We start from the raw sequence: 22,623 nt of genomic DNA, 5'->3' as shown, positions 1-22,623 counted from the left end.
CATGACCACTGGAAAAACCATAGCCTTGACTAGACGGACCTTTGTTGACAAAGTAATGTCTCTGCTTTTCAATATGCTGTCTAGGTTGGTCATAACTTTCCTTCCAAGGAGTAAGCGTCTTTTAATTTCATGGCTGCAATCACCATCTGCAGTGATTTTGGAGCCCAGAAAAATAAAGTCAGGTACTGTCAGCTACCTCACCTATTTGCCATGAAGTGATGGGACCGGATGCCACATGCTGCAACTAAAAAAAATTCCCACATGCTACCACTAAAGATCGAAGATCCTGTGTGCTGCAACTAAGACCTGGAGCAAGCAAACAGTTTTTTTTGTTTTTTTTTTAAGATGTGTTGTTGAAGCAAAGAACAGCATTTAAAAGAGAGCAGAGCCAACTTCTTAAAGGAGCAAGCAACCAACTATTCCATCCTGTGATCTATAACAGGGTTATTAATTCAAGTGTCGAGGGGGCCAGGCAGGTGCTGTAAATTAGTGGCCAGAGTGGAGATGAGCCTTGAAAAATAAGGCATTTTTAGCAGGGCAGCCCCATGACCCAAGTGTGGTTGGGTCTTCCAATTTTTCCTGAGAAGCTGGAAATTTGGATTTTTAATATGCATTTGTCTCATGATTTAAAATATTGGTTTAGTGTTAGTGTTAGCCACTCAGTCGTGCCTGACTCTTTGTGACCCCATGGACTGCAGTCCACCAGTCTCCTCTGTCCATGAGATTTTCCAGGCAAGGATACTGGAGTGGGTTGCCATTTCCTTCTCCAGGGCATCTTACCAACCCAGGGATTGAACGCGGGTCTCCTGCACTGCAAGCAGATTCTTTACCGACTGAGCTATAGTTAAGCCATTTATTGAAATAGCATCAGTAAGAGCTCTGTTTAGCTGTGGGCCACTTGTTTCCCATATTTGATCCAGTCGGCTTCCCTGGACGTTTCACGGAGGGGACCCACTACAATCATTTGGATATTAATGGGCCCTAGCCATCACAGGGACGGGGATTCGGGACGCCTCCTTCTGCTGAAATCCAACTGGCCCTGAGGAGCTGGGAATAGTGGACGCCACCAAATAACAGAATTCTAAGTCTCCAAAGGCTTGGAGCCACAGACGAAAAGCCCCGCCTGAGGTCTAGAAAGCGCAGAAGTTGGAATTCAGGCCTCCACCTTCAATTTAGAACTCCTTTCTCCTCTGACTGGGAAAGACTACCCCAGTGGCCAGAGGCCAAGTGTTCTAGGGGCTCATAAAAACTACAAGTTCCAGCATGCCCCGCGACACAGACGATCCCCTCGCAGCCGGCCGACACAAATCATCCTTCTGTTCCCCGTTGGCCCGCAAGCCGAACGTGCTGTTCCATGATTGGTTGCTGCTCTGGTCGCTCCTAAGAACCCATTGCTGAGGCTGGTTGACAGGTGTCTCGCAGGCGCCAAGGCACTCGACCAGGACAGGGGGCTGCTTAGCAAATCAAGCCGTCGTCCACTCGGCAGCGAGGCTTTGCTTTTGCTGGGAGTTCCCAGGTGACACTAGGGTTGGCGGGTTTCGGGCCGGAGGCTATTAGATGGAACACCCGGAAGGCGGAAGTCCTAGGACGGAAGTGGCCGAGAGGGACAGAGAATGGCGGCGGCGGCGGCAGCAGGCTGGATTTGGCGCTGGGGCTGGGGCCGGCGGTGCCCAGGGAGGTCTGGGCTTCGCGGCCCCGGCCCAGGCCCCACAATACTTAAGCTTTTCCTCTTGTTGCTGGGGCCGGTGGCTGCGGATATAACTGACGGCAACAGTGAACATCTCAAGCGGGAGCATTCGCTTATCAAGCCCTACCACGGTGAGGCCTGTGGCGGGAATGAGTTTAGGGTAAGGTCGAGGCTGGACGGAGTTGGGGAGGGGATGCTCTTTCTTCTGATCAGGGCTGCCCTGTGGGTTCCCTGCCTCCGGCAAAGCTAGTCCTGGCCCGGCCTCTTACGCACCTGTCTGTCCTTGTCTCTGTCCGCAGGGATCGGTTCCAGCTCCACGCTCCTCTGGGACTTCCAAGGAAGCACAATGCTCACGAGCCAGTATGTGCGTCTGACCCCTGACGAGCGCAGCAAAGAGGGCTCTATCTGGAACCACCTGGTGAGTGGTTCCTAAGAGGGGAGGCAGACCATGAAGTAAGCCACTACAGTTGGTCTTCAGCAGGCCTGAACTTGATTTGAAGGCTCCCCCCTGCTCCCCCGCCCCCTTGGTCACTTGCCTTACTACTTGCCAGTAGTAACAGGTGACGGCTGTTGAAGTTACCGTATGTCAGGAGCTGTTCTCGAAACTTTGTTCACCTGTCTCTTCATTCCTTCAAAAGCCGTGTGAAGTAACCAATGTTATCTCCGTTTCACTGGCTGAAGAAGCTAAGACTCAGAGTTGAAAGTGCCTTCCTCAGAGTCACATAGCCAGCAAGTAGTGGAGCTGTTGTCTGCTTCAGCTGAACCCTCTCAATAGTGGGATAAATGGAAGGAGTGGGGTCTTTATTGGGTGTTTTATGTGTGTTAGGCACTGACTTTAACGTGCCTTATTGCACTTAGTTCTCAGACTGATATAGATGGCTTTCGTGACTCTGCGTAAGCAGAGCAAACACAGAGAGTGAATGGCTATAAACAGCATTTAAATTCTGTCTCATCTCCAAGTCCAGCAGTTCACTTGCTGCACTTGACCCCAGCCTGGATGGGGGAGGAACCGCTTAAAAATCCTTGCAGACGTCAGTCCCCTTCCTCAGTGCTGGATTGGTCTGGTCATCAGTGGACTCATGGGCAGTTTTAGTTTCTGCGACCTTTGCTGCAGAGGTTACGGACCTTCAGGTGTCTCAGGCGTGTCATACATAAGCAGTGGCCGCGATCTGCTGCTGCACAGACGCCACACCAAGGAAGGTCAGGAAGGGGTGAAAGGGGAATAACTGGGGGCAGAACCTACTCCTCCCCTCAACCTGCCTGATCCCAGCCCTTTCCATGGCCTAAGCAGTTGGCCAGTGATCTAGGTTTCTCCATCCCCCGCTCTTTGGTCTCTCTGAATGACTTCCCCATGTAGTTCTGAGAGCCCACACTGCCCTTGTGTTGCCTCGTCTGCGTGTTACTTCTCCTCCTCCTCTCTCTGCTGCTTGGGGGATCTGGAGATACTTTGCTTAGCTTTCACTCTGGTCCTCAGAGCCTGGGGTCTCCTGTGAAGGGATAAACATGCACTATGTCTGCACGGTCTGGCCCCTAGTGCCTCGCATCTCCAGTCGTCCGCTCTGTTAATATTCTTCCGGCTTCTCTGGCTGCCATTTTGCCTCAGGACCTTTGCACTTGTAGCTTTTGTCTGGGACACCGTCTCCTGGCTCTTTGTGCTTGCTTGGTTTCTCCTCATTTGTTAAGGTTTAGTTCAAGTGCCACCCACTCAGGGAGTACTTCAATAACTACCTTGTTTCCCCTGGAGTCACATTCTCTCACTTTATTCTGGCCATGTAACTTTAAAAAATTTCATTTTATGTTTATTTGGCTGTGCCAGGTCTTCGTTTCAATACAGAGGTCTTTGATCTTGTGACGTTGAGGATCTTTTTTAGTTGCGGAATGCAAGATCTTCTTCCCGGACTAGGGATCAATCGATCCTGAGCCTCTGCATTGGGAGTATGGTCTTAGCCACTGGACCCCCAGGGAAGCCCCTAATTTCATTTTATATTATGATTGATTTACAATATTCTGTTAGTTTCAAGTATACAGCAAAGAGATTCGTTTATACATATATCCATTTTGTTTTCAGATTATTTCTCCCATATAGGTTATTACAGAATATTGAGTAAAGTTCCCTGTGCTGTATTGTAGGTCCTTGTTGATTGTCTATTTTATATATAGTAGTGTGTATTTACGGAGAAGGCAATGGCACCCCACTCCAGCACTCTTGCCTGGAAAATCCCATGGACAGAGGGCCTGGTGGGCTGTAGTCCATGGGGTCGCTAAGAGTCGGACATGACTGAGCGACTTCACTTTCACTTTTCACTTTCATGCGTTGGAGAAGGAAATGGCAACCCACTCCAGTGTTCTTGCCTGGAGAAACCCAGGGACGGGGGGGCCTGGTGGGCTGCCGTCTGTGGGCTCGCACAGAGTCAGACATGACTGAAGCGACTTAGCAGCAGTGTGTATTTATTAAGCCCAAACTCCCAACTTATCCCTCCCCCTACTACGTTTCCCCTTTGGGAACCAAAAGTTTGTTTTCCAAGTCTGAGAGTCTGTTTGTTTTGTAAATAAGTTCATTTGTATCTTTTTTTCTCTTAGATTTCACATAGAAGTGGTATCATATGATATTTGACTTTTGATGTCTGGCTTACTTCACTTAGTATGATCTCTAGGTTCATTTATATTGCTGCAAATGGCATTATTTCATTCTTTTTATGGTTGAGTAATTTTCCACTGTATATATGTACAACATTTTCTTTATCCGTTTCTCTGTTGATGGGCATTTAGGATGCTTCCATGTCTTGGCTATTGTAAATACCGCTGTGATGAACACTGGGGTGCATGTGTCTTTTTGAACTATGATTTTCTCCAAATATTTCCAGGAGTGGGATTACTGAATCATATTGTAGTTCTATTTTTAGTTTTTTAAGAAACCTCCATGCTGTTCTCCATAGTGGCTATACCAATTTACATTCCCACCAGCAGCATAGAAGGGTTCCCCTTTCTCCTCACCCTCTGCAGCATTTATTATTTTTAGATTTTTTGGTGATGTCCATTCTAACTGGTGTGAGGTGATGATACCTCATTGTAGTTTTTTTTTAATCCTTAGGTAGCTTTTTATTATATCCTCCAAAAGAGCATATGATAAGAGTCAGAGCAGTGGTATAAAGTGCTGAAGAAGATCAGGAGAGAGTTGACTTATTGTCTTCAGACTGGGGTGGATGTGGCTTCACTAAAGAGGTAGCGGTTAAACAGAAGGAGGTTCCTTCTTTCCTGAGAAACCAGAACCCCTTTTGCTTTCTCCCATACATACATCCATTAAGAGTACTATTCTTTGCTAAAAGATAAAAGTTTGAAGTCATCTGAGGCCATCAAGGAATTACAGGGCAAAAATCATGATGGGTTTCCAGTTTTCTTCAGCATGCAGAGTTATCTGCTCCTTCCTGGAAGCTAGACTAGTGGTGGCTGTGCTCTCAGGTTCCACACCTGGGCCAGTGGAGGCAGTTTTCTGGCAGGTCGGTGTTCGTCCCTCCTCTCCCAAGGGGGCCTGCTCAGGAGCTGGCGTTCCTCTCCCCAGGTAGGCAGCAGCCAGCATCACTCTGGGGACCTGGAACATCACCGCCACTGCACCCAGAAAAGCTAGAAAAATGATACCTTCCCCTCCCTCCCCAATCTGACCCCTGCCCCGAAGTGGCTCTTTCACTACCCTTGGTGGTGATAGCAGTGGTGGTGGCCAACTTGCCCCTCTGCCCCTTGCCCATGGTGCCATCTCCACACTGGCATTAGCGAGGACTCAGCCCCAAGCCCCCTCTACTGCTCAGAGGCTACGCTGCCCACCGGGCCCTCATTGTAGTTCTGATTTGTATGTCTCTGATAATGAGCGATGCTGAGCATCTTTTCATGTGCTTTTTGGCCATCTGTCTGTCTTCTTTGGAGAAATGTCTATTTAGATCTTCTGCCCTTTTTTTTTGATTGGGTGGTTTTTTTGATACTGAGCTGAATGAGCTGTTTGTATATTTTGGAGATTAATCCTTTGTGGGTTGCTTCATTTGCAAATGTTTTCTCCCATTCTGTGGATTGTCTTTTTGTTCATGGTTTCCTTTGCTGTGCAAAAGCATTTAAGTTTCATTAGGTCTCATTTGTTTTTGGATAACTTTTTGTTTCTTCGGCTGCACTGTGAGGCATGTGGAATCTTAGTTGCCCAACCTGGGCCCCCTGTGGTGGAAGCATGGCATCCCAATGGCTGGACCGCCGGGGGCTCCCATGCTTTGATTTTTTTAAAAAAAAAAGTTTGTTTATTTTAATTGATTGCTGATTGGTTTACAATATTGCTTTGATTTCTGTCATACATCAGCATGAATTAACTGTAGGTGTACTTATGTCTCCTCCCTCTTGAATCTCCCTCCTTCCTCCAGCCATTCCCACCCCTCTAGATTATTGTGCAGGGCTTAGTTGCTCAGTTGTGTCCAGCTCTTTGCGAACCCCATGGACTGTAGCCCCCCAGGCTCCTCTGTCCATGGGGATTCTCCAGGCATGAATACTGGAGTGGGTTGCTATGTCCTCCTCCAGGGGAATCTTCCCAACCCAGGTTTGAACCCAGGTAATTACAGAGCCCCAGTTTGAGTTCTCTGAGCCATACAGCAAATTCCCATTGGCTGTCTACTTATATATGTTAGTGTATATGCTTCCACGCTACTCTCTCCTTGAATAACTTCTAAGAATGAAATTTTTCAAGGAAGTGAGTTCAGCATAGAGTATATATTTTTTTTTTTAAGTGAGATACAAATTGTGCTGAAACTGCTAGAAATTGGTTCAGTTACAAGTAACTTAATTATGATTGGAAGTCACTGGTGGTTGGTAATATCGCAGGGCTGAGAGAATTCTGCACTTGCCATCATCAGATTTTCAATCTGGAATATAATTCTCTTATCTTCCTGTTTAGTGGAATCTAAATATTGCAATTTGAGGTCCACTCTTTTAAATGCTGTGTGCATGTGCTAAGTCACTTCAGTTGTGTCCCATCTCTTTGCAACTCTATGGTCTGTAGCCCGCCAGGCTCCTCTATCCATGGGATTCTCCAGGCAAGAATACTGGAGTGGGTTGCCACACCCTCCTCCAGGGGATCTTCCTGATCCAACCCATGGCTCCTGGATTGCAGGCAGGAGCCTGAGCCACTGGGGAGGCCCTTTAAACACTATTAATAAACCCAAATTGTATGTCATTTTTTAAAATTGAACTTATATTTTCATTTCATATCCCACACAGAATTTTATCCTAATGCAGTGTATGTAATGCTTGAAAATCTTATTGATTAGCCTATCATGTTCTTCTGTGACTAAGTGTAATAATTTAAGCTTTTTAACTTTGTTGGGACCTTGAAATTAAGTTTTAATATTTTCTTTGGGATTATTATAGTTACTGCTGGTACACAATTGATCAAAAGAAATGCCTTACACATTACACAATTTTTGAGTAATTATTACACCAAGTAAACATTTTTTGAAATGCTTACTTGAGCATTTCAAAATGAGCTGTCATCTCCCCATCCCCATTTGAATGAATGTCATTGTCAGAATGAGAAGCTTAAGCATGACTTCTGCTTTTTGTTCACATGAATGCTGAAAATTTGTGTTCGCTTAGGCATCACCGACTCGATGGATGTGAGTTTGAGTGAACTCCGGGAGTTGGTGATGGACAGGGAGGCCTGGCATGCTGCAATTCATGGGGTCGCAAAGAGTCGGACACGACTGAGGAACTGAACTGAACTGAAGTAGTAGATGGAGATGCAAGGAGTTTTGTTATAGCAGGGGTCATTCAATATTTTGAACTCCTTTGATTTATAAACCCCAAATGTAGTGATCTTTCATCAGAAATTTTAATGGAAAAAAATGTTAATGAGGTATCAACTGACTGTTAGATTAGCTCTGCCTTTCACTTTGTTGCACGCCAAGACATAGAAACCACCTAGCTGTAAAATGGTTCATGACTGCCAAGTGGTTGATTCTGATTTAGTTGGCCTGGGGGAGGGCCAGGGCATTAAGATTTCTCAGCTCCCTACATGGCTCAGCTGGGATGGAGGGCCATGACCATGTCATGTTCTGTTCCCAAAAGCAGCTTTACACTAGTTCCAGCCCATACCTCATCTGCTTAAAATCCTCCTTTGTACTGTCTTTATCATAGTATTCTCGCTGATGATCTGCAGTTTTACCTGTAGTATGGGGAGACTTTCCAAGGCTTGGATAGTCTTGATGGCATCAGTTTCTAGGTCTTCAAATTCTGTGTGTGTACTCTTTCCTAAAACTGACCTTCCTGCAGGCATGCTGGGGACAGGCGGGGAGGTTTTCCTCTCCCATCCTCCAGGGCACAGTTGCCCTTCTCCGAGGCACACCTCCTACTAGCTTGGGGTGCTTTGTTCCCAGGGACAGGAAACACCTGGGCACCAAAGAGACCATTTGAAATATTGGCTTCTGGGCTGACTTTTGTGTATGTAAGTTACGTTTTTAATTTTTTTTTCAAATATATAAGTCCTGTTCTAGTTATCTTTATTTTTTAAGTTGTTATTATCGATATCTAGTTAAATCTCTTCATGGTCAAGAAACGGATTCTGTGATTTCAGTCCTTGGACATCTGTTGAGACTTGCAGGTGGTCCTTCAAGTGATCAGGATCTGGGGGACACATTCATGTGTGCTTGCGAAAGATGTGGATTCTCTGCTGGTTGAGTGAAGTGTGCCATTTAGATCTTTAGGTCTGTTTGCTGATTGGGCTCAAATTTCTCTATCTTTCTGATGTTTTGCTTGTTTTTATCAGTTATTGGAAGAGGTGTATTAAAATGTCTGTGTGTATTTGCCTTCATCTTTATAGTCTGTCAGTTTCTACTTCATATATTTTGAGACCAACATTTTCCTGGTAAATGGAGTCCTTTGTCACGGAGAAGAGTCCTCTTCTAAACTTTGTCATTGGCACAGCTGCACAAGCTTGCTTTTGCTTAGCATTTGCATGTACTGTCTTTTTTGGTCCTTTGCTTTCCCCTACCTCTTCTGGAGTTGTCTCTTGTAAACAGCATATAACCAGGCTTTTGGGTGGTTATCCTTTTATTTTTATGGTGATAAAATACAGTAACATAACAATTTGCCATTTAACCTTTCTTAAAAAGAAGTTTATTTATTGGTCTTTGCCTAGACTTAGCTGCAACATGCGGGATCTTCGGTCTTTAGTTGCAGCATGTGGATCTTTAATTGTGGCATGCGAATCTTAGTTGAGGCAGATGCTGTCTAGTTGCCTGACTAGGGATTGAACCCAAGCCCTTGCATTGGGAGCCTGGAGCCTTAGCCACTGGACTACCAGGGGAGTCCCCTATTTAACCTTTTATTGTCTTTTATTTTTAAACAGTTTAATTTTTCAAACCATTCTCTTCTGCACGGTACTTAATGGCATTGAGACAGTTTTTAAAAGTGTAAATGGTCACCACACAGGAGGTAAGAGTATACAATGGGAAAAAGACAATCTCTTTAGCAAGTGGTGTTGGAAAAGTTGGACAGCCTCATGTAAATCAGTGAAGTTAGAACACATGCTCACACCACACACAAAAATAAACTCAAGATGGTTTAAAGACTTAAATATAAGACATGACACCGTAAAACTCCTAGAAGAGAACATCGATAAAACATTCTCTAACATAAATCGTACCAGTGTTTTCTTAGGTCAGTCTCCCAAGGCAATAGAAGTAAAAAGCAAAAATAAACAAATGGGTCCTAGTCCAACTTAGAAACTTTTGCAAAGGAAGCCATAAACAAAATGAAAAGACACCTATGGATTGGGAGAAAGTGAAAGTCGCTCAGTCATGTCCAACTCTTTGCAACCCCTTGGACTGTGATCCATGGAATTCTGCAGGCCAGAATACTGGAGTGGGTAGCCTTTCCCTTCTCTAGGGGATCTTCCCAACCCAGGGATTGAACCCAGGTCTCCTGCATTGCAGGAGGATTCTTTACCATCTGAGCCACCAGGGAAGCCCAGGAATACTGAAATGGGTAGCCTGTTCCTTCTCCAGCAGATCTTCCTGACCCAGGAATTGAACTGGAGTCTCCTGCATTGCAGGCGGATTCTTTACCGAGTGAGCTACCAGGGAAGCCCGGATTGAGAGAAAATATTTGCAAATGATGAGACCAACAAGGGTTTAATTTCCAAAATATACAAATAGCTCATACAATTCAATAATAATTTAAAAAAAATTTAAAAATGGGCAGAAGACCTAAACAGACATTTCTCCAAAGAAGATATACAGATGGCCAATGCCGGCGTGTATACTCAGTTGCTAAGTCAGATTCTTTGTGATCCCATGAACTGTAGCCCCCAGGCTCCTCTGTCTATGGGATTTTCCAGGCAAAAATACTGGAGTGGGTTGCCATTTCTTTCTCCAGGGGATCTTCCCAGTGCAGATCCACATCTCTTGCGTTGGCAGGTGAATTCTTTACCACTGAGCCACTTGGGAGGCTAGTTATTCAGTTCAGTTGCTCAGTCGTGTCCAACTCTTTGCGACCCCATGAATCGCAGCACGCCAGGCCACCCTGTCCATCACCAACTCCTGGAGTTCACTCAGACTCACGTCCATCGACTCAGTGATGCCATCCAGCCATCTCATCCTCTGTCATCCCCTTCTCCTCCTGCCCCCAATCCCTCCTAGCATCAGAGTGTTTTCCAATGAGTCAGCTGTTCGCATGAGGTGGCCAGAGTACTGGAGTTTCAGCTTTAGCATCATTCCTTCCAAAGAAATCCCAGGGCTGATCTCCTTCAGAATGGACTGGTTGGATATCCTTGCAGTCCAAGGGACTCTCAAGAGTCTTCTCCAACACCACAGTTCAAAAGCATCAATTCCTTGGCGCTCAGCTTTCTTCACAGTCCAACTCTCACATCCATACATGACCACTGGAAAAACCATAGCCTTGACTAGACGAACCTTTGTTGGCAAAGTAATGTCTCTGCTTTTGAATATGCTATCTAGGTTGGTCATAACTTTCCTTCCAAGGAGTAAGCGTCTTTTAATTTCAAGGCTGCAGTCACCATCTGCAGTGATTTTGGAGGCCAGAAAAATAAAGTCTGACACTGTTTCCACTGTTTCCCCAACTATTTCCCATGAAGTGGTGGGACCGGATTCCATGATCCTTGTTTTCTGAATGTTGAGCTTTAAGCCAACTTTTTCACTCTCCACTTTCACTTTCATCAAGAGGCTTTTGAGTTCCTCTTCACTTTCTGCCATAAGGGTGGTGTCATCTGCATATCTGATGGCCATCATTAAAAAATCTACCAACTATAAGGTCTGGAAAGGGTGTGGAAAAAAGGAGCCCTCTTACACTGTTTATGGGAGTGTTAATTGGTACAGCCAGCATGGAGAGCCCTCAGAAAACTAAAAATAGAGTTGTCATATGATCCAGCAATCCCATTCTTGGACATATATTTAGAACTCTTAATTTGAAAAGATACATGCATCCCTATGTTCGTTAAAGCTCTATTTACAATAGCCAAGACATGGAAACAACCTAAATGTCTGTCAACAGATGAATGGATCAAGATGTGTGTGTGTAAACACATATGCACACAAACGGAATAGTACTCAACCACGAAAAAGAATAATGCCACTTGCAGCAACATGGATGGACCTAGGGGGCGCTAGTGGTAAAGAACCTACCTGCTGTTGCAGTAAACAAGAGATGCCAGTTTGATCCCTGGGTCAGGAAGATTCCCCTGGAGGACGGCATGGCAACCTACTCCAGTACTCTTGTCTACAGAATTCCATGGACGGAGACGCCATAGGGTTGCACAGAGTCAGACACGACTGAGTGACTTAGCATGCATGCACGGATGGACCTAGAGATTACCATGCTAAGTGAAGTTAGAGAAAGACAAGTATCTTATGATATCACTTATGTGGAATCTAAAATAAGACACAAATGAACATATATACAAAACAGACTCACAGACGTGGAGAACAGACTTGTGGTTGCCGAGCTGTCAGGGGGTTGGGGAGGGAAGGATTGGAAGTTTGGGATTAGTGGACACAAACTATTAATATAGGATGAATAAACAAAATCCTACTGTATAGCACAGGGAGCTGTATTCAGTATCCTGTGGTAATCTGGAATGGAAAATACGAAAATATGCAAAAGACTATGTATAACTGAGTCACTTTCCTCAATTTCTACAATTTCTGTGTAGCAGAAATTAACACAATATTGTGAATCAGTCTGCAGTAAAATTTTTAAAAGTGTAACGTCTACCAACAAAAAATTAGTTTGAATTACTGTAAATATGTATCTGTATGAAAAAAAATTTTTTTTAATTTCTCAAATGTTCTTATTGTGGTAAAATATACATGACGAAATTGACTGTTTTAACCATTTTTAAGTGTACAGTTTAGTGGCATTAAGTACTTTCATTTTGTTGTGCAGCCATCACCACCATCCATCTCCAGATCATCGGAAGCTGAAACTACTCCTTAAACACTAACTCCCTGTTTTCTGCCTCTCTACAGCCCCTGGTAGCCACTATTCTACTTTCTGTTTTTGAATTTGACTCTACTAGGTACCTCACATAAATGGAATCATAGAATATTTGTCTGTATCTGACTTATTTCACTTAGCATAACATAGGCAAAGTTCGTCCATGCTGTAGCATGTATTAGTATTTCATTCTTTTATGGCTAAATAATATTCCTCTGTGTGTTCACCACATTTTGTTTATCCATTCATCTGTTGGTGGACACTGGGTAGTTTCCACCTTTTGGCTGTTGTGCTGCTGTGTACATGGGTGGATGTAGGTGGCTACTGAAGTGCCTGCCTTCACTTGTTTTGGTAAATACCTAGGAAGTGGAATTGCTAGGTTATATGGTAACTCTTTGTTAAACTTTTTGAGGACCACCAAACTGTTTTCCACAGCAACCACACCGTTTTACAGTCCCAACAGCAATGCACCAGGGTTCCAGTTTCTCCACATTTTTGTAATACTGTATTTTCCATTTTTTTATAATAGTCATCCAAATGGGTGTGAAGTGGTATGTGGTTTTGATTTACATTTCTCTAATGATTAATGATGTTGAGCATCTTTTCATATGCTTTTTATATACAAATTATTATCTTCTATGAAAAACATGTCTATCTAAATCCTTTGTCCAGTTTTGGGTTGTTTTTTGTTGTTGAGTTTTAGGAGTTCTTTATGTATTCTGGACATTATCAGTATATGATTTGGAAATATTTTCTCTCATTCTGTGGATTGTCTTTTCATTCTCTTGATGTTCTTTGACATGTAAAAGATTTTAATTTCATTGAAGCCCAGTTTATCTAATTGTTTTGTTGTCTGTGCTATGGTGGCATATCCAGGAAATTATTGCTAAATCTAGTGTTTCCCCTGTTTTCTTCTAAGAGTTTATACTTTTAGCTCTTTAGTTTAAGTCTTTGATCTGTTATTTTTAAAATTAAACTATTTTTTTGAGATAATTGTAGATTCACATGTAGTCATAAGAAAAAATAAAGAGATTAAGAAGTACAGAGTTCCAGTTGTAAAATTAAATAAGTCATGGGGATGTAATGTGTAGCATAGGGAATGTGGTCAATAATATTGCGATAATAATAGTATTACCATAACTTTCTGTGGTGACAGATATTACCAGACTTATGGTGATCAATTTGTAATGTATGTAACTGTCAAATCCCTATGTGGTACACCTAAAACTGATGTTGTATGTCAACTATATTTCATTTAGAAAAAAAGAAAGAAAAGAATACAGGGAGATCCTGGGTACCCTGCCAGCATTTAGTCTGTCTACATTTTGTGAAGTCACTGATGCATTTGGATTTAATCTACCATCTTACTATTGACGTTCTGTTTGTCCTGGCTATCCTCTGTTCACTTTTCTCTCTGGTCTTGGCTTCTTTTGAGTTGGTTAATTTTTATTCCACTTTTATTCTTCTGTTAGCTTGAAAGTTCTGTGCTTATTTGCCAAGATTTTGGTGATTACTCTGGAGTTTAAAACACAGATCATGTTTTACCAAAGAGTACTGATAAGATGTACTTTTAACTCCTTCCAGGACGATGATAGGCTTTTAGGATGATTTAACTTCTTTCACCTTGCTGTTATTAATCTTTCTGTTTTAAATCACACAAAACAGTATTGTTTTATACAGCCAAGTGTTCGTTTGTATTTTTAGTCTCATACTTAGTTTAGTCATTGGTCTTCATTCCTTCTTGAATCTCTGACTTCATGTCCGGATCTGGATCACATTTCTCCCTGAAGAATGAAAGACAGTCTTAGTGTTTTTGTCTGAAAATGTCTTAATTTCGCCTTCTTTTTTTTTAAAGGGGATTACATAGATTAAACTGTTTATTGTAGGCTGGCAGTGGTGGTGCTTCTGCCGGCCCTTCAGTCTTCAGAGGCCTGACTTCCTGTGATGGCAGAAGTGGTGGCGTTGGTTCAGGCACCACCAGCTACTGTTCTCTCGAAAGAACCACAGCAGCAGATCCCCGCAGCTTGCCTCTTCATCTTGGTTTTGTCACAGGAGCAAGTGTGCTTGTTGTGCTGGCTGATTTCCATTCTCTTCACCATTTTCCTGAGGGAAATAGCAGATCCCATATTTACTGGCTCTTCTTAGTGTGTTTAGCTCTGTTGCCGAAAATTAGGTCCGAGGCCAAAGAGCACCTTCATTCTTGAAGGATACACGTGCTGAGTATAGACTCCTATGTTGATTGTTATTTTCCTTCAACTCCAAATATATCAGTCTATTGTCTTCTTACTCCTAGTGTTTCTGTTGAAAATTCTAGTATGAGGCAAATTATAGCTCCTTTGAAGTTAATCTTTTTTTTCCTTCTGGTTACTTTTAAGGGTCCCTGGGATGGTGATGGCGGTGGTGGTTCTCTCTCCCTCCTTGCCTTTCTCTGTGTTTTATTCTTGTCTTGTCTGTTCATGTGCCTGGTATTTTTGGTTGTGTCCCAGATACTGTGTTTGTACAATATTTTGTTAAAAGTATGAGGCCTGAGTGAGTCTGTTTAGTCTAATTTCAGGGATTGTGAGAACTCACAGCTGAGCTGCAGTCCCTGAGAGCCCTTTCTCATTCGTTCTTTTCAGTTGTGAGTTTTGTCACCTCAATGCAAAGCAAGACTGATTCACCAGTCCTTCCACCCCCTCAGCAGGTCTTGGACTCAGATTCCTTGCACATCTGTCATGGAGACCTGCTTTTTATCACCTCACCGTTGCCCCCCTCCAGAACCTGCAAGGTCTCCCAGAGCCAGTGAACTGTCAGAAACTGGGAGGGCTGACTTCACACTGTGTCAGACTGCCGAGCAGGTGCCTGCTAACCCTGTGTTCTCAAGGGCCGCGTCTTCTCACCTGAGCCTCTGGAGCCCAGGCCCAGAACACTGCCTGGTGAATCAGTGATGCACAAGCCACGATGGGACATAGGGTTTTTATTTTTTATTCTTTACCTGACTTTTTTATGATTACAGAAGTAATATGTTCAGTATAGAAGATTGAAAATGTAGAAAGTAAACATTCCCCTCCCAGAGTTAGCTTTCATTAATGTTGCTTATATTTCCTTCATTTCCTTCTTTCTCTGCACATAGACTAATATATTTTTTTTAAAATGAGCACATAGCGCTGATACTGTTTTCAGCTTATCTTTCCTCTTAGTATCTTTGACATCTTGATCTTGACTTGTGAGAGCTTATGGATCTCCCTCATTTTGTTAAAAAGCTGCAACAGCCAAATTGCCCCCAAGAAGATGGGAGCATCCACTGTTCTCTGGATTTAGGCCATGTTTCTCTTCATTCTTGTCTGCATTGCTGCTCATGATCTCTTTAAGCCTTGCCAATCTGATAAGTCAGCAATATCTTGTTTTAGTTTGCCTTTCAGCTAGGCCTTTGTTTAATTACTTGCTCACACACCCATCTGCAGACTTTCCCTGAGCAGATTCTTGTTAGAGTGTCAATACCATAGTTTTCATGAGCAGCTTCCTGGTAGGCAAGGCCAGGCTGGTGTCCTTGCTGTGGGCCCAGCCTTGTGCCTTCCTTCCCTCACATCACAGTAGCCCAGAGGCCCCAGAGCTGCCCTTCCAGCCCCCAGGCCTGATATCACCATCACCACCCTCAGGCTGGGCTGAGACTGCAAGAGGCAGGTGGTGTGCTGGCTGAGAGTCTAGGGCTTCAAGTCTGCCAGACCTGGGTGTGGGTCAGTTTGAGGGTTGGTTTGAAGGGAACACAGTGGGGATGGAAAGCCAGAAAGGAGTTGGTGCAGCTTGTGTTACAGGCCTGAAGGCCATGGCAGCTGTAGGCAACAGCAGAACTTCCGAGTCAGACAGTCCTGGGCGTGTGTCAGGACATCCACTTACCTACTGTGGACAAGTTATTTCATCTCTGAATGTGTTTTCTTTTTACAAAATACATGACTCAAATAGGGATAGTAATCCTTCCACAAGATCCCAGGGGACAGGAACAGTGGGGATGGAGAAGAAACAGGGCTAACAGGTTTGGCTGGTATCAAGGAAAGTAAGTCAAGGTGTGAGAATCAGCACAGGAGAAGACTGGGGCCAGGGCGGGTGGAGTCTGGACCTCAGCAGCCTTGGGACAGTCTGTGGCCTCCTGCTCCCTCCCTACTGGGGCCCTGCTGCTTAGCCTTGTTCTGAGTGTCCCGACTCACTCTAGGTCACTTCCATTGAGTAGGCAAGCCTGGGGAGCTCTGACAGCCCTCTCTGCTCTCCCTCTAGCCTTGCTTCCTCAAAGACTGGGAGATGCACGTTCACTTCAAAGTTCATGGCGCAGGAAAGAAAAATCTCCATGGAGATGGCATTGCCTTGTGGTACACCCGGGACCGCCTGGTGCCAGGTAGGGTGGTGCTGGCACAGGTGGGCTGCTGTGGCCAGGAATCCTTCACTCTGCACTCCCTGTTAGGGCACTGCTGCTCCTCTTTGAGGAAACATGGGGCCTGGGGAGTGGCTGGAGGGAGCGTCCCTGTAGAAGAGGACCCTGTGGTCAACTCTGCCCAGTGTGGCCTGGTCTTCACCGGCTAAGTGGGTTTTACCGTCCTCTCATCTTAAGAAGGAAAAAACAAGGGAGACTGTGACAGAGACTATCTGTGGCCCACAAAGCCTCAAATCTTTGCTCTCTGGCCTTGGACAGAAAGTTCGTGACCCCTGGGTTCAGGGGTAGTCCTTACTGCATGACCATCTGGTTTTTACAGATTAGGTATCCCCTTGCCCCCGACACCTCAGAGCACATGGACAGGTGCTGTTCTTTCACAGTTCAGGCTTCAAACTTGAGTCCTCTCTGCCACATGCCTGAGACTACCCTTCCAACACCCCCCACCCCACTTAGAGATCCCTTCTTTCTCCTGGGAGCATGACTGTGCGCTAACATCTTTTGACCCCATCCATGCTGGCATTACTCTGTCTTTCAGGTACCCCTTGGGCAATTCCCAATTTCTCCCGTCATAGGAGCATCTCCTTCTAATTCTAGGGCCCGTGTTTGGAAGCAAAGACAACTTCCATGGCTTAGCCATCTTTCTGGACACATACCCCAACGATGAGACCACAGAGGTAGGCCCTTGCTCTCCTGCAGAGCAGGACAGGACTTCTCCCTGGGCCCTGCGTGAGAGCAGCCTTCAGGGGTCAGGGTGGTGGGTGCCCCGTGGCCTTCCACTGGCTGGTCTGCCCTCGGAGTGACCGGTGTCTTGTCTCAGCGCGTGTTCCCGTACATCTCCGTGATGGTGAACAATGGCTCCCTGTCCTACGACCACAGCAAGGACGGCCGCTGGACTGAGCTGGCGGGCTGCACGGCTGACTTCCGCAACCGAGATCACGACACCTTCCTGGCAGTGCGCTACTCCCGGGGTCGCCTGACGGTGAGCAGGCAGGAGGGGCAGCTCTGCAGGGCTTGGGAAGGCGGGCAGGCCAGCCCTGGGCCACCCTTGACCTGCCGGCTGGCCGCAGGTGATGACTGACCTGGAGGACAAGAATGAGTGGAAGAACTGCATTGACATCACAGGAGTGCGCCTACCCACCGGCTACTATTTTGGAGCCTCTGCCGGTACCGGCGACCTGTCCGGTGAGTGTGCGGGCAGTGCAAGGCATCCAGTCTCAGTCTGGCCTTCCCTGCCGTCGGGAGCTTGTGACACGGCAGATCCCTTTCCTCCTCGACTTGCCTCCATTTGGTTCCACCCGTGCCTGGATTTCTTCCGCTCTTCCCACGTGTGTGCGCAGTCCTTCAGCTATCTTCCCTCTCTGTCATCTGTGAGCTGGGGGGGTTTGAATCTGGTGAACCCAGCAGTGGACCCCCACGTTTCCCTCGCCAGACCTGAGTCACCAGCAACGTGCCCAGGAGGCCTCTCAGCCTTCACACGCCCACAGCCAGAGGCAAACGAGCCTCTGCTCTAGTGGTTACTTGGGTCAGGATGCCTTGGTGTTCTCCGGCCTCTGCTTTTTCTCTCACATGGCGCCTCCCATTTGTTGGCATGTCCTGCTGGCTGTGTCTTCTTTTCACCCTGCAGCAGACCACTCTTCTTCCTTTACTGCAGGCAGGTCTGGGCCACCGTCCTCTCTTGCTTGGACAATTGCAGGAGCCTCCCGAGGGTGCCCTCCTCCCAGCACCACAGCCGAGCTACTCCTTCGCCTCACTCAGGGCTGAGGCTGCTGTCCTCCCTGTTGCCTGCCGCCACATTCCCTCTGCCGCATCCTCTCTGCTCTCTGGTGACACTGCCCCTAGCTACTCTTCACATCCACCCCTGCCCTCCTGCCTCGGGCCTTTGTGCCTGTGTCTTTCCAGGTCTTGCTCAGATATTTCTTCCCTAGTGAGGCCATCCTTGATTCCCTCATTTAAAGTCACACACACACACACACACACACACCCACCCCAGTCCCCTGCACACTTCCTGTCACCTTTTCTAGCTTTATTTTTCTTTATAGCATTTAACCATCCTGGTATCCACTGTGTCATTTATTTCATTGTCGTGTCTCCCTCACTGAATTGTGAGCTGCATGGAGTCAGGGCTCTGTCTTGTTTGGCCCATGGTGAGTGCTGGAATCTTTGGGGTGCTACCTGCCCATGCAGGCCTCTTGGGACCACCAGGCCTGGGTGGCACTTGTTGGTGGCCCTTGGCGCTGGCCCTTAGTCCCTTCTCAGGGCCAGCTCTTGTTGACCAGAGCTGAGAAGCAATGTCCAGAAGACCAGACAGAGGCTTGTTTGTTGTCAGGATAGATGTTTCCAGGGCCTGTGAGCCAGCCACTGTCCAGGAGCATCCCCGTCACCATGGAAGCATCTGGGTCCATTTGGTTCTCGGAGTGTCTATTGTTTAAAGGTTTCTAATATGGAAATTCCAATTGTGTACCCACAAGAGGGAAGATGGTGTGATAAGCCCCTTACTGCTGTTAACCAGCTTCAATAATTACCAGCTCACAGCCTGTCTTGTTTCATTTGTGGGCCCAGTACAACCCTGCCCTGGGTCACCTGGAATTCCATCTGACTGTTTCAGCAGGCATCATGAGAAGGCTCTGGAAGCAGAGCTATGTCTGTGACAGGGTATTCTCTAAGTCTGTTTGAAGAGGCCCTGGGAAGGGCGATGGAGGGGCCATGCCTGCGGTAGTGTGACCCTTAGGCAGAGGGGTGTGCATGCCCGCCTCTCGCAGGTGTCTCGTGGCTGTGTTCTTAGGTAGCTGTCTCTTTCCCCTTTTGTACAGCTGAGACCATTGGGCATTTGGGAGTTGAAGGGAGGTGGATGTCAAGTTCAGGCACCCAGGAAGTGACAGAGCTCAGATGGGCCCTGCTGTCTGACTCCAGGGCCCCTGCTTGGCCCTGGGCTTCCAGGGCCACTCATACCAGCTGTCCAGTGTGCTGGCCTCTGCCTGGCCTGGCCGCAGGGTCCTTGCTCTTTACACTTTCAGGTTCCAGTCAGTTAGCTGAGCTGAGAGCTGGTGGCAGGCTGACTGGGACCCTCGTCTCATTTCTGAGCCTCAACCTCTCCATCTCCAAATGGGGTTGTCAGTTACTGTCAGCGTCAGGCAGGGGTTCTCTCCTGCCCATACTTAGTGGACCCCGGCCCTCCTCAAGTCTCCCCAGGTACAATCGATGACTGTCACAGCTGAGCGTCTGGTGGCTGCCCGCCCCCGGGAGGGTCAGGCTTCTCAACCAGCCATGCAGCAGTGTGTGGGTCTTTATCCGGTTCGGTTTTCAAGGACATGCTACCTCCAGGCGGTGTACCTTTGGCCCTGTCTGTACTTTCTCATTTACATGCCTCAGTAACCGCAAGATGGAGATTACCACCCCCATTTGCAAATGAGACTGAGCCTCAAAGAGGGTAGCAGAGCCAGGATTAGAACCAGCGATGTTGATTGTAAAACCTGTGCTTTTTCCTCTCTGCTCTGCTTCCTCCCAGGTTTCTTATTGCTGAGTTCTGGAGTATTCCAGGCCCTGAATACTGCTTGCTAGAGGCTGCTAGGTTCTCCCCAGGGGACCTGGCCACTCTGTGTGGTGTGGGGTGGGAGAGGGTTGAGCTCGTGTGCCAAAGTGGCTCCATGCCCCTTAGAAGCTAACTCTTGTCCTGCAGACAATCATGACATCATCTCCATGAAGCTGTTCCAACTGATGGTGGAGCACACACCGGACGAGGAGAGCATCGACTGGACCAAGATCGAGCCCAGCGTCAACTTCCTCAAGTCGCCCAAAGGTATGCACGAACAGCCCCTCCCGGTGGGGCCTGGGCTGGCTTAGGCAGCTGCTTGGGGTCCATCTGCCGTTCCCTGGACCAACTCAGCCCTTGAATCAGCAGCTAGTGCTCATGAACAGGTGTGTGAGCCCCTGGCCTCTGCATCATCCTGCACTCAGTGCTGGGATCACGGCTGGTGAAGCCAGAGGGGCTGTTTGCTGGTGCAGGCGTGCTGGTACCTCAGTGCGTGGCCTCAGTGAACAGCCTGCAGTAGGTCCTTACAACTGCTGGGGGAGCTGATCCTTAGGCTTCCTCAGCTAAAAAGAGGTAAAAAGGCGGGATGCAAACTTAGTTTTGGCAGACCTCCAAGTCTGAGCCCTTTGCAGGGTAGTAGTCAGCCACTACTCCATCCTCACAGAGAGAGGGTTTTCAGGATGGATGGGGAGTGAGGCCCCTGTGTGTGTGTGTGTGTGTGTGTGTGTGTGTGTGTGTTGCGAACTGTACTTCAGGAGCCCCAAAGTCGTGCGTGTGGGCCCAGCGGGAGATAGAGTACCACTGGAACCCAACATTTTATGTGACGTTTCACTTTTTAAAGATTCAAGTTGCTTTTAAATGTTTTGGGGGCCAAACAAACCCTGCCATAGACCACTGATCTGCAGCCTTTCATTGAAGGCTTCCTGCTGCCAAGGCTTTTGGACACATCTGCTCCAGCCCACCCAGCAGCCCATGTGGCTGGCCTGGCAGGGGTTAATTCCCGGTCAGACAAGTGGGCCCACTGGGCTAGAAGGTCAAAGCGAAAGGACGGAGGTTGGGGGTCAGGGCCCTGGGAGCCCCCCCCAGGAGGCATGGAATGCATCCACGTGTGAGGGAGGGCAGACTGTGGCCAGGGCCATGTTTCTTCAGCTGGGGACCTCAGACCACTGCACCGGGCTGGGGGTGGTCTTGGGAAAACAGGTCCTGGGCCCACCTAGGCAGACTCGGGCTGTCAGGGAGATCCCAGGCGTGCAGTTCACCAGCTTCTTGCAGCAGAAGGCACCTCAGCCTGAATCCCGGGGAGCCTTGTTCCCAGTGAGATTGTCGCTCTGTGCATGCCCCTGCCCCGTGCTGGAGCCTCGCGAGCAGGCCACAGCTGCTGCCTCAAGGGTGGGGTGGGGGCCTTATCACGCTGTCTCCTGGGAGCCCGTTCGGCCTCTCATTTACCCCTCTCTCCTCCTCTAGACAATGTGGACGATCCAACGGGGAACTTTCGCAGCGGACCCCTGACGGGGTGGCGGGTGTTTCTGCTGCTGCTGTGCGCGCTCCTGGGCATCATCGTGTGCGCCGTGGTGGGGGCCGTGGTGTTTCAGAAGCGGCAGGAACGGAACAAGCGTTTCTACTGAGCAGCCAGCCCGTGGCTTGGGGAAGGGTCCTGGCGCTAATGTGAACTTTTTTTTTTACTAGGATTGTAAAAGGAAAATAAGATGACCTTATTTCTTAACCGTTTCAAAGAAATAATTAAAGTATTTTCATATATTTTGCTTCTTGCCCAATGGGGAGTAAGGCTGCAGGGCTGGGGAATAAGAGTTTTCCATGCCCACAGCCGGGGGCAGAGGCCCTGGCCCTGTGCCGGCCTCTCAGGAGCAGGGGGTCTGTGCCTGGTGCTGGGCTGAGAGCCTGGCAGGTGGCTGTGAACACTGGAGGCCCCCCAGGCCACACTGGGGTGGGTGCCTGAGGACACAAGCAGTGATCTTGTTCTGTGCTGTGTGGTGTGTGTGGCAGAAGAGGAGGCCAACTGGGGAGCCTGGGTCTTCCTGTTCACGCTCCGAGCTTCTTCCCAAGGCCGACCCTAGGGTGAGGCTGGAGGAGCAGTTTGGTGGGGCCCAGAGTATGATGGTTTGCTAAATAAAGTGAAATAACCAACCTCAGTTGTGTGGCTGCCCTAAGAGGTCTGCTTTTCTCTTCTTTGACTGACTTCCAGGTGCTTTCCAGCTTCGAGCCTCGTCCCCTCAGGCGTGGCATGGCCCCAGGAGGCAGGTGCTGGGGTCTCCATTTCCTAGTTGGGGAATCACAGTTCTTAGAGGTCAAGTAAAACTTGCCTGGTGGCACACAACCACTGGCAACGTGGGGTGAGGCCTGCACTGTCTCCACGCACCCGGGGCCTCTGTGAAAGGACCCACTGAGGGGAGGATGTGGTTCCCACACGGAGGGTGTGGTTCCCACCCAAGGGATTGTGGGTCAGTGGTGGTGTTCCCGTTGGTGTCATGGCTGGTCAAAGGTGGTTCAGGACGTGAGGAAAGCTCA

At 47.4% G+C, this 22,623-nt stretch overlaps 1 protein-coding gene across 1 annotated transcript; it reads left to right on the top strand.

The window, feature by feature from the left end:
- The first annotated feature begins 1,563 nt into the window (after positions 1 to 1,563).
- On the top strand, positions 1,564 to 22,247 carry LMAN2 (lectin, mannose binding 2). The gene is made up of 8 exons (XM_019964705.2): positions 1,564 to 1,818; positions 1,987 to 2,105; positions 16,415 to 16,532; positions 17,163 to 17,242; positions 17,386 to 17,547; positions 17,636 to 17,750; positions 20,245 to 20,364; positions 21,562 to 22,247. The coding sequence occupies exons 1-8, from the start codon at positions 1,614 to 1,616 to the stop codon at positions 21,720 to 21,722; spliced, it is 1,080 nt and encodes a 359-aa protein (XP_019820264.1). The 5' UTR covers positions 1,564 to 1,613; the 3' UTR covers positions 21,723 to 22,247.
- Positions 22,248 to 22,623: the final 376 nt, after the last annotated feature.

The sequence above is a fragment of the Bos indicus genome, chromosome 7 (assembly GCF_029378745.1).
Source record: "Bos indicus isolate NIAB-ARS_2022 breed Sahiwal x Tharparkar chromosome 7, NIAB-ARS_B.indTharparkar_mat_pri_1.0, whole genome shotgun sequence".
NCBI lineage: Eukaryota > Metazoa > Chordata > Mammalia > Artiodactyla > Bovidae > Bos > Bos indicus.
Note: the sequence above shows the minus strand (reverse complement) of the source record. Positions and strands in the feature narration are given on the sequence as shown.